This window comes from Mustelus asterias, chromosome 26 (assembly GCF_964213995.1).
Source record: "Mustelus asterias chromosome 26, sMusAst1.hap1.1, whole genome shotgun sequence".
Lineage (NCBI taxonomy): Eukaryota > Metazoa > Chordata > Chondrichthyes > Carcharhiniformes > Triakidae > Mustelus > Mustelus asterias.
Genome location: NC_135826.1, coordinates 47,527,578 through 47,540,024, shown reverse-complemented (window position 1 = coordinate 47,540,024; position 12,447 = coordinate 47,527,578). Strand labels below are relative to the sequence as shown.

General features: G+C 47.6%; 1 protein-coding gene across 2 annotated transcripts in view; it reads left to right on the top strand.

Moving 5' to 3' along the window:
- Positions 1–12,447, top strand: part of LOC144479679 (repulsive guidance molecule A-like) — a 123,100-nt gene that overhangs the window by 64,449 nt on the left and 46,204 nt on the right. For both annotated transcript variants that reach the window (XM_078198693.1, XM_078198694.1), the window contains one exon: positions 5,095–5,135. In XM_078198693.1, the coding sequence (XP_078054819.1) occupies positions 5,098–5,135 (38 nt within the window). In that variant the 5' untranslated portion in view covers positions 5,095–5,097. The remainder of the gene's footprint in view (positions 1–5,094; positions 5,136–12,447) is intronic.

Genomic DNA, 12,447 nt, shown 5'->3' with positions numbered 1-12,447 from the left:
GAGCACCCGGAGGAAACCCACACAGACACGGGGAGAATGTGCAAACTCCCCACAGTCACCCAAGCCGGGAATCAAACTCTGGACCCTAGTGCTGTGAGGTAGCAGCATTAATCACTGTGCCACTGTGTTGCGCCAAGGAGAACAGCATTGGCGATTGGCTGACTGTAACCTTGTAGAACTCCGTGACCCTTTATTTATTCCTTCACGGGATTTGGGCGTCACTGGCTAGGCCAGAAGTTAGTGCCCATCCCTAATTGCCCTTAAGCAGGTGGTGTTACGCACTCTTGAACTGCAACAGTACACCTACCGTAGGTACACCCACAATGCTGTTAGGAAGGGAGTGCCAGGATTTTGACTCAGTGACAATGAAGGAAAGGCAATACATTTCCAAGTCAGGACAGTGAGTGGCTTGGAGGGGAACTTCCAGGTGGTAGTCTTCCCATGCAGCTGCTAGCTCTGTCTTTCTAGATGGCAGAGGATGTGGGCATGGAAGATGCTGTTGAAGGAGTCTTGGTGAGTTCCTGCAGTGCATCATGTAGATGGTACACACTGCTACTGTGCATCAGTGGGGGAGAGAGTGAACGTTGAAGGTGGATGGTGTGCCAATCAAACGAGCTGCTTTATCCTGAATGGTGTCAAGCTTCTTGAATGCTGTTGGAGGCCCCCCCACCCTCACCTCACCCCCCCCCACCCACCCCCACCCACACCCCCTCCCTTTGTCGCCTTCTCACATAAACACTTCTTTTACTTGATGGAGTGAAAATGTAAACTATCGCAGTGACTGATTTCTCCTGCAATGTGCAGCAATGGTCTTGTTATGTAAAGCGTCAGGTTACACAATGGGTTAGTATAGCAAAGAGCTACGTTAGAATGTGAAAGATGTGTGGAATGCTCGGCCCTGCGGACACCTGCACGGACCATGGAGACTGGGATGAGGTGAGAAGATTAAATAGACAAGGGCCAGGGATTAGTGATAGTTATTTTTTAAGATTATTGAAGGTGAGAATGGGAGCTTCAGAAAAACAGGGGAGAATATATCTCATGTCCCTGGGCCTACCACCAAGAAGGTGTCCCAATGTGCTGCCCAGTGAGATTGGAATGACTGTTCAGCTCTTAACAATTGGGTTTCCTCCGGGTGCACCGGTTTCCTCCCACAGTCCAAAGACGCGCTGGTTAGGTAAAGTAAAGTATAGTTATTAGTCATAAGTAGGTTTACATTCACACTGCAATGAAGTTACTGTGAAAATCCCCGAGTCGCCACACTCCAGCAGCTGTTCAGGTACCCTGAGGGAGAATTTAGCATAGCCAGTTCACCTAACCTGCACATCTTTTGTTCTGTGAGAGGAAACCGGAGCACCCGGAGGAAACACATGCAGACACGGGGAGAATGAGCAAACTCCACACAGACAGTGACCCAAGCCGGGAATTGAACCCGGGTCCCTGGCACTGTGAGGCAGCAGTGCTAACCACTGTGCCACCGTGCCGCCCCAATTGGATTGGCCATGCTAAATTGCCCCTTAGTGTCAGGGGGACTAGCTAGGGTAAATGCATGGGGTTATGGGGATAGGGTCTGGGTGGGATTGTGGTCGGTTCAGACTCGATGGGCCAAATAGCCTCCTTCAGCACTGTAGATTTTATGATTCTGTGAATTGTAATATGTTGAGGGAGTCTTTTTATTTGAATAGAAAAGCTTAGATCAAGGACCAAGGCCCAACGTGCAAATCTCCACCAAGATCAACACTGCGCTGAAGCATCGGTCAAGAGCAGAATCAGTCAAGAGGGCGGCACGGTGGCATAGTGGTTAGCACTGCTGCTTCACAGCTCCAGGGACCTGGGTTCGATTCCCGGCTTGAGTCACTGTCTGTGCGGAGTTTGCACATTCTCCTCGTGTCTGCGTGGGTTTCCTCCGGGTGCTCCAGTTTCCTCCCGCAGTCCAAAGGTGTGCGGGTTAGGTTGATTGGCCATGCTAAAATTGCCCCTTCCTGTCCTGAGATGCATAGGTTAGAGGGATTAGCGGGTAAATGTGTAGGCATATGGGGTTAGGGCCTGGGTGGGATTGTGGTCGGTGCAGACTCGATGGGCCAAATGGCCTCTTTCTGCACTGTAGGGTTTCTATGATTCTATGATTTAAACCCCAGCTTTGTGACCCAGAGAATGATAGTGCTCTGACCAACAGAGCCAGGAAGACACTCAACCCCTCCCTTTAAGCATTTTCTTCAACTTTCTAGATCTCCCTGAGCAATTCAGTCTAAACAAAATCAGAAACGACTTAAGAAAATCCACAGCCACCCTGGCTTGCGAGTGTTGATCCACCAGCCTGTTGTTGCCACCTCTGCTCCATCGCCATTTCCAGCTGGTGTGCCTTGTCCATAAGGCACCAAGAAGGAACGCAGTCGGCCAGAGCAGTGACAGATTGGCAGATCAACAAAACCGTGAATCTCCTGTGCCACACCTGGGCAATGACCATAGAATCATACAATCGCTACAGTGCAGAAGGAGGCCACTTGGCCCATTCAGCCTGCACTGACAACAATCCCACCCAGGCCTTACCCCTGTAATGCCACATACTTACCCTGCTAATCCCCCTGACACTAAGAGGTAATTTAGCACGGCCAATCAACTGGACAATTGTGTTCCGGGCTCACTAATCACATGGTAATGATCATTTCAATAAATTTAAATAATATATTCAGCCTCTTGCTGGAAATGGACGAGAGGCTGACCGCGCCGGAAATCGGTGCCGGTAAGATCGCGAGAGCCGAGAAATCGGGCGCGATCCTGAATTCTCGACTCTCGCGCGAGTTTACCGTCCATCGACGGGCGAGGCGAGCCGGTAAAATCGTGGCCCAAATGCGCAAAAGAAAGGGAGAAAAATGTGGGTGTTGCTGTCTAGGCGAGCATTTTTATCACCCAACCATAATTCCCCTCCTGAAGGTGGTGATGCTCCACCATGTTCAACAGTAGCAGTCCCTCTGGTGTAGGTACACCCATGGTGCTGATAGGGATAGAACATAGAAAATTACATTTGGTTCCCACATACAAATCCTTGATATATTTTGTGAACAGCAGGGGCCCAAGTACTGACCCTTGCGGTATCCCACGAGCCACAGTTTGTCAACATAAGAATAGAACATCGAACATTACAGCGCAGTACAGGCCCTTCGGCCCTCGATGTTGCGCCGACCAGTGAAACCAATCTAAAGCCCCTCTAACCTACACCATTCCAATATCATCCATATGTTTATCCAGTGACCATTTAAATGCCCTTAATGTTGGCGAGTCCACTATTGCTGCAGGCAGGGCATTCCACGCCCTTACCACTCTCTGAGTGAAGAACCTACCTCTGACATCTGTCCTATATCTATCACCCCTCAATTTAAAGGTCTACAATTTTGCCCCAGTGGCAATGAAGAGATAGTGATATAGTTCCAAGTCAGGATGGTATGTGGATTGGAGGGGAACTTGTAGGTGGTGATGTTCCCTTGCCTCTGCTGCTGTTGTCCTTCTAGGTGGTGGAGGTCATAGGAAGGTGCTGTTAAAGGAGCCTTGGTGAGTTGCTGCAGTGCATCTTATAAATGGTACACGCCGCTGCCACTGTGCATTAGCGGTGGAGGGAATGAATATTTGAGGAGGTGGATGGGGTACCAATCAAGCAGGCTGCTTTATCTTGGATGATTGGTTGCAACTCTTGAGTATTGTTGAAGCTGTACTCATCTAGGAAAGTGGAGAGTATTCCATCACATCCCTGACTTGTGCTTTGTAAATGGTGTATAGGCTCTGGGGAGACAGGAAGTAAGCTACTCGTCACAGAACTCCCAGCCTCTGACTTGCTCTGTAGCGACAGTATTTATATGGCTGGTCCAGTTCAGTTTCTGGTCGGTGGTAACCCCCAGGATGTTGATAGTGGGGGGATTCAGTGATGGTAATGCCATTAGGAAGATAGTTGGGTTCACTCTTGTTGGAGATGGTCATCACTTGGCACTTGTTTGGCACAAATGTTACTTACCACTCATCAACCCAAGCCTGAATGTTGTTCCGGTCTCGCCGCATATGGACACAGGCTGCTGCAGTATGGGAGGAGTTGGGAATGGTGCTGAATGTTGTGCAATCATCAGCGGACATCCTCACTTCTGACCTTATAATGGAAGGAAGGTCATTGATGATGCAGTTGAAGGCAGCATGGTGGCACAGTGGTTAGCACTACTGAGTCACAGTGCCAAGGATCCGGGTTCCATTCCTGACTTGGGCTACTGTTTGTGCGGAGTCTGCACGTTCTCCCCGTGTCTGCGTGGGTTTCCTCCGGGTGCTCCAGTTTCCTCCCACACTCCAAAAGGCGTGCTGGTTAGGTGCATTGGCCATGCTAAATTCTCCCTCAGTGTACCCTAACAGGCACTGGGATGTGGTGACTAGGGGATTTTCACAGTAACTTCATTGCAGTGTTAATGTAAGCCGACTTGTGACTATAATAAATAAACTTAAACATTAAGATGGTTGGGCTTCGGACACTGTCCTGAGGAAATCCAGCAATAATGTCCAGGGTTTGATTGAGATGATTGACCTCCAATAACTAAAATGGTCGGTACGGTGACACAATGGTTAGCACTGCTGCCTCACATCGCCAGGGATCCAAGTTCAATTCCATCCTGTCTGTGTGGAGTTTGCACATTCTCACCGTGTCTGCATGGGTTTCCTCCGGGTGCTCCCATTTCCTCCCACAGTCCAAAGATGTGAGGGTTAGATTGATTGGCCATGCTGAATTGCCCCTTAGTGTCCCAAGATGTGTAGGTTAGGGGGATTAGCGGTGTAAATAGGTGGGGTGACGGGATAGGGGCTGGGTGGGATTGTTGTTGGTGGAGGCCCGATGGGCCAAATAGCCTCCTTCTGCACTGTAGGGATTCTATGATTCTGGCCATCTTCCTTTGTGATAACACTCACTCCAATCAGTTGAGACTTTTCCCTCTGATTCCCATTGACTCCGGTTTTGAGGGGGCTCCTTGATGCTGAGGGCTAAGCAACTTATAAAGCTGCCTAAGAGTAAAATGTGATGAAATTGTTACTGATGCTTCTCTTTCTCCCTCTCTGTTTCCCTTTCAGGTGATGAGGAGCATGACTGGACCCTGGCGCTACTCATTGCAGTAAGTTTGTTTTGACTCCCCCAGAGTTCTGCCTCACTCTGGATTCCATGAGGAAGCTTTCAGGAATAAAGTTGCTGCAGAGGGTAGGGGATGGGGGGGAAGTGATGTTAAGATGTCAAAGCAGAAACGCACACTGACACACACTCCCTCCATGCATACAGACATACTACCATGCACTCACATTCCCTCGATAAAACGAATCCACTCACTCGAGTACAGCAGCAGAATGGTTTTATTACTGGATTCACAATCAGAGACTCAGATTAATGATCAGAGAAGTGAATTCACAATCCCAACACAGCAGCTGGGAAATATAAATTCAGCAAATTCAATAAAATTGGAATAAAAAGCTAGTATTAGTAATAGTGACTGTATAACAACTGGGATTGTCATTAAATCCCATCTAGTGTCACTTAGGAAGGAAACCTGCCATCTTTACCGGGTCTGGCCTACATGTGATTCCAGTCTTACAGCAATTAGGTTGATTCTTAGCGGTCCTCTGAAATGGCCTTAGCAGTCACTCAGTGAGGTGACTGACATTGACATCATTTGACTGAGTGTGGCATCAAGAGTCTATGGGAATCAGGGGAAAACTCTCCATTGGTTGGCGTCAAACCTATCACAAAGGAAGATGGTTGTGGTTCTGGGAGTTCAATTGTCTCAGCTCCAAAACATCACTGCAGGAGTTCCTCAGGGGAGTGTCCGAGGCCCAACCATCTTCAGCTGCTTCATCAATGACCTTCCCTCCATTATAAGGTCAGAAATAGGGATGTTCACTAATGATGGAACAATGTTTTCACAGTAGCTTCATTGCAGTGTTAATGTAAGCCTTCTTGTGACAGGCATAAATAAACTTTTTTAAAAAATTTAAACCTAAACTTAAAACTTAAACTTAAAACAACTTAAAATGTTCAGCACCATTCACGACTTCTCAAGTACTGAAGCAGTCCATGTCCAAATGCAGCAAAACCTGGACAATGTCCAGGCTTGAAAAGTGGCAAGTAACATTTGTTCCACACAAGTGCCAGGCAATGGCCATTTCCAACTAGAGAGGAATCTAACCATCACTCCTTGACATGAATTACCGTCGCTGAATCCCCCAATATCAACATCCTGGGGTTACCATTGATCAGAGACTGAACTGGGCTAGCCATATAAATACTGTGTCTACAGTAGCAGGTATCCACAAGGCACAGGTCAGGAGTGTGATGGAATGCTCTCCACTTTCCTGGTTGAGTGCAGCTCTAACAACACTCCTGAAGCTTGACACCATCCAAGACAAAGCAGCCCGCTTACTTGGCACCACATGCACAAACACTCATTCCCTCCACCACTGACACACATTGCAGTGTGTACCATCTACGGTGGCACAGTGGTTAGCACTGCTGCCTCTCAGCACCAGGGACCTGGGTTCGATTCCCGGCTCGGGTCACTGTCTGTGTGGTGTTTGCACGTTCTCCCTGTGTCTGCGTGGGTTTCCTCTGGGTGCTCCAGTTTCCTCCCACAGTCCAAAGATGGGCAGATTAGGTGCATTGGCCATGGTAAATTGCCCCTTAGTGTCCCAAGTGTAGGTTAGGAGGATTAGCAGGGTAAATATGTGGTATTACAGGGGATAGGGCCTGGGTAAGATACTTTGTCGGAGAGTTGATGTAGACTCAATGGGCCGTATGGCCTCTTCCTGAATTGTAGGGATTGTATTACTCTATGATCTACTTGATGCACTGAAGGAACTCACCAAGGTTTCTTCAATAGCAAAATCCAAACCCATAACCACTACCATCTCGAAGGATAAGGTCGCAGACACATGGGAACATATCACTTGCAGGTTCTCCTCCAAGCCACTCACCATCTTGACTTGGAACTATATCACTGTTCCTGTACTATTGCTGGGTCAAACTCTTGGAACTCCCTCTCTAACAGCGCTGTGCGTGTACCTACACCACATGGTTTGCAGCGATTTCAAGAAGGCAGCTCACCACCACCTTCTCAAGGGCAATAGGGATGGGCAACAAATTCTGGCCTTGCCAGTGACGCCCACATCCCATGAATGAATTTCAAAAAGTTTTAACAAAAAAACCACGATGACAGTGTGACAGAAGTCGGAAGGTAACCAAGATCCCTGAAATTTGTATTTCGGCATGCAACATCCTCGATGTGGAAATAAATAAAACAGAAAAACTTGCATTCATACCATGGGTGGAATTTTCCGATTTGGGATTCCACGCCAAAACCGGAAAGTCCCGCCCGAGGTCAATGCATGCTCTCACAATGCTACGATTCTCATGGCGGGCAGGACAGAAGAGTTGTCCCCCACGTCTTTAAAGATCGCAGAGCATCCCAAAGCGCTTGACAGCCATTAAAGTGCTTTTGACATAGAATCCTACAGTGCAGAAGGAGGCCATTTGGCCCACCAAGTCTGCACCAACCACAATCCCACCCATGCCCTATCCCCATAACCCCATGCATTTACCCTAGCTAATACTGCTGACACAAGGGGCAATTTAGCATGGCCAATCCACCTAACCTGCACATCTTTGGATTGTGGGAGGAAACCGGAGCACCCAGAGGAAACCCACGCAGACACGGGGAGATTGTGCAGACTCCACACAGACAGTGACCCAAGCCAGGAATCGAACTCAAGTCCCTGGCACTGTGAGGCCACAGTGCTAACCACTGTGCCACCGTGCTGCCCTAGTAGTCATTGTTGTTAAATAGGAAACAAATTGTGCACAGCAAGCTCCCATGAGTAACCAGATCTCCTGCTTTTCTCTCAGTTGAGAGATAAAAAATTTCCAGGACACCAGGAAAACTCTGGGGCTTTTCTTTGAATTGTGTTAGGTGGAATCATAGCAAACAGGGCCACTGTTTAATATCACATCCAAAGGATGGCACCTCCAACAATGCGGCACTCCTTCAGTATTGCACTGGGAGCATCATCCTCCATCTTTGTGCTCAGGCTTCAGGGGGAAGTTTGGGTGCCACAGCCTTCCACCTCCAGTGCTGTCAAATAAGCCACAACTGATACCGAATGTTAGAGGTTCAAACTTCCCAGGAAATTCCTAAGAAGGTCAGCACGTCAGGACATCCACTGGATCTAAACACACATCTTGTGTCATGTGCCCAATCTCCAACAATCCGGGGACTGGGAGACCTTCCCTCCATTGACTCTGTGACACCATTCCACCATCTCTAAACCGACTCTGGGTCACCTCATAACCTTCGGCTCCAAGGAGAACAGACCCAATTTAGTTTGTTTTCATTTGAACGTCGGGGGCTGAGGGGTGACCTGATAGAGGTTTAGAAAATCATGCGAGGCATGGATAGAATGGATGCTTGGAGTCTTTTCCAAGGGTAGAAATGTCAATTACTAGAGGACATAGGTTTATGGCAAAAGGGGCAAAGTTTAAAGGAGATGTGAGAAGTAAGTTTTTTGCACAGAGGGTGGCAAGTGCCTGGAATTTGCTGTCAGAGGGGGTGGTAGAAGCAGATACAATAGTAACGTCTAAGAGACATCTTGACAGATACATGAGGCAGGGAAGAGAGGGATATGGACCGCGTAGAGGAAAAAGGCTTGGAGGGTTGAAGGGCCTGTTCCTGTGCTGTACTGTTCTTTGTTCTTTGTTTTCCAAACTCTCTCCTCATAACTGAAGTCCCTCATTCCTTGTAACATCCTGGCAAACCTCCTCTCCATCCTTTCTAAAACATCTACATTTTCCTACATCCTTCCTACCTGCCACCCTCCCGCCTGATTAAATACCCTCCAAACTCACCTCAGAGTTTGCAATCAGCACACATTAAGCAGATTTACTCAACAAGACAAGACAAAATGCGAATGAGAAACACAACTGTGCAAATGTCTTATACATGTAGATAAAGCAGAAGATGAATAAAAGATGGATAAAGATGAAAACGCAATAGGAGGTCAGATAATTTAAAGTTCATTTATTAATGTCACAAGTCGGCTCACATTAACATGGCAATGAAGTTACTGTGAAAATCCTCTCGTCGCCACACTCCGGCGCCTGTTTGGGTACACTGAGGGAGAATTTAGCATGGCCAATGCACCTAACCAGCATGTCTTTCAAAATGTGAGAGGAAACCAGAAGTTTATTTATTTGTGTCACAAGGAAGCCTACCATAAACACTGCAATGAGGTTACTGTGAAAATCCCATAGTCGCCACACGCCGGCGCCTGTTCAGGTACACTGAGGGAGAATTTAGCATGGCCAATGCACCTAACCAGCATCTCCTTCGGACTGTGGGAGGAAACCTGAGTACTTGGAGGAAACTACATAGACATGGAGAGAACATGCAGACTCCGCACAGACAGTGACCCAAGCCAGGAATCGAACCCGGGTCCCTGGCATTGTTAGGCAGGCAGCAGCGCTAACCATCGTGCTACCATACCGCCCTGGAGGATCCATTGCGATTCGAAAAGAACTATGCACAATCTTCCCTGCACCTGTTTATTTTAACAATCACTTCCTTATTAAATTTTGAAGAAGGCCGATTTCCTGTGAAGTACTTCCATATGGCTGCATCCAGAGATTTCATTATACCGCGGAGAGTATGTAACATAGCATTATCAATGATTCCTGCTCCTTCAGTTTTCCTTGTGTTTCTAGGTGCCTGGAAACAACTGTTTCAAACAACTTTCCACTCCCTGTCTGTTTTTTACTGTCTAAAGATGTTAGTCTCCCCTTTCAGTTTTATAGTCAATTGCTGGGTTTACTGGACTTTGCTGTCAAAACCATCTCAGCCCCTCTAAAGCAAACCTTCTCCAACCCCCAACTGTATTTGCTATATCAGTTCAAACATGTGGGGTTTGGCCCCTGTTTCAATCTGAGAATCATAGAATCCCGACAGAAGGAGGCCATTCAGCCCACAGAATCTGCACCAACTATCCACCCCCACCCAGGCCCTTTACCCATAACCCCACATAGTTACGCCACTAATCCCTCCTAAACTACTCATCTTGGGAAACTAAGGGGCAATTTAGCACAGCCAATCCATCCAACCTGCACACCTTTGGATTGTGGGAGGAAACAGGAGCACCCGGAGGAAACCCACGCAGACATGGGGAGAATGTCCAATTTTGTCTTTTAAAAAGCATTTAGACAGTTACATGGGTAAGATGGGTATGGAGGAATATGGGCCAAACGCGGGCAATTGGGACTAGCTTAGTGGTTCAAAAATAAGGGCGGCATGGACAAGTTGGGCCGAAGGGCCTATTTCCATGCTGTAAACCTCTTTGATTTGATTTATTATTGTCACATGTATTAACATACAGTGAAAAGTATTGTTTCTTGCACGCTATACAGACAAAGCATATCGTTCATAGAGAAGGAAACGAGAGAGTGTAGTATGTAGTGTTACAATCATAGCTAGGGTGTCGAGAAAGATCAACTTATTTCAAGGTAAGTCCATTCAAAAGTCTGACAGCTGCAGGGAAGAAGCTGTTCTTGAGTCAGTTGGTATGTGAACTCAGACTTTTGTATCTTTTTCCCGATGGAAGAAGGTGGAAGAGAGAATGTCCGGGGTTCGTGGGGTCCTTAATTATGTTGGCTGCTTTGCTGAGGCAGCGGGAAGTGTAGACAGAGTCAATGGATGGGAGACTGGTTTGCATGATGGATTGGGCTACATTCACGACCTTTTGTAGTTTCTTGCGGTCTTGGGCAGAGCAGGAGCCATACCAAGCTGTGATACAACCAGAAAGAATGCTTTCTATGGTGCATCTGTAAAAGTTGTTGAGAGTCATAGCTGACATGCCAAATTTCCTTAGTCTTCTGAGAAAGTAGAGGCATTGGTCGGCTTTCTTAGCTATAGTGTCAGCATGGGGGGACCAGGACAGAGTGATCTGAACACCTAAAAACTTGAAGCTCTCGACCCTTTCTACTTCATCCCCATTGATGTAGACAGGGGCATGTTCTCCTTTACGCTTCCTGAAGTCGATGACAATCTTCTTTGTTTTGTTAACATTGAGGGAGAGATTATTGTTGCCGCACCAGTTCACCAGATTCTCTATCTCATTCCTGTACTCTGTCTTGTCATTGTTTGAGATCTGTCCCACTACGGTGGTGTCGTCAGCAAACTTGAAAATCGAATTGGAGGGGAATTTGGCCACACAGTCATAGGTGTATAAGGAGTATAGTAAGGGGCTGAGAACACAGCCTTGTAGGGCACCGGTGTTGAGGATGAACTTGGAGGTGTTGTTGTTGTCTATTTTTACTGATTGTGGTCTGTGAGTTCGGAAGTTCAGGATCCAGTCACAGAGGGAGGTGCCGAGGCCCAGGCCACGAAGTTTGGAGATGAGTTTCATGGGAATAATAGTGTTGAAGGCTGAGCTGTCATCAATAAATAGGAGTCTGACATCGGTGTCCTTGTAATCTAGATGTTCCAGGGTTGAGTGCAAGGCCAAGGAGATGGCATCTACTGTGGACCTGTTGCGGCGGAAGGCAAACTGTAGTGGATCCAGGCAGTCCGGGAGGCAGGAATTGATTCGTGCCATGACTAGCCTTTCAAAGCACTTCATAATGATGGATGTCAGAGCCACCGGACAATAGTCATTGAGGCACGCTGCTTGGGTTTTCTTAGGTACCGGGATGATGGTCGTCTTCTTGAAGCAGATAGGGACCTCAGATTGTTGTAAAGAGAGGTTGAAGATGTCTGCAAATACTCCCGCTTGTTCGGGTACCCCATCCGGGCCAGTCGTTTTCCATGGGTTGACCTTCGAGAAAACTGCTCTGAGATCTGCAATGGTGACCCCAGATACAGGTTCATCCAAGGCTTCCAGGGTGGAGGGCATGCTCTCGCTGACCTCTTGCTCAAAACGGGCATCAAATGCATTGAGCTCATCAGGGAGGGCTGCGTTGGAGCTGGCAATTTTACATGCCTTCATCTTGTAGCCTGTTATGTCTTGTAGACCTTGCCATAGTTGGTGGGGGTCGGTGTGGCTAGCCTGAGACTCTAGCTTGGTCTGGTACTTCTTTTGACATCTTTGATGGATCTCCTTAGATCGTACCTGGCTTTCTTGTATAGGTCAGTGTCGCCTGACTTGAGTGCCTCAGACCTGGACTTCAGCAAGCAGTGGATATCCCTGTTCATCCATGGTTTCCGGTTGGGGAACACACAGATTTGCTTCTTTGGCACACGATCTTCTACACACTTAGTAATGAAGTCAGTTACTGCAGTGGCGTACTCGTTCAGGCTGGTCGCAGAGTTTTAAAATACTGACCAGTCCACTGACTCCAAGCAGCCCCATAGGAAACATCCGATTCCTCAGACCAACATTGCACGACTCTCTTTGATGGAT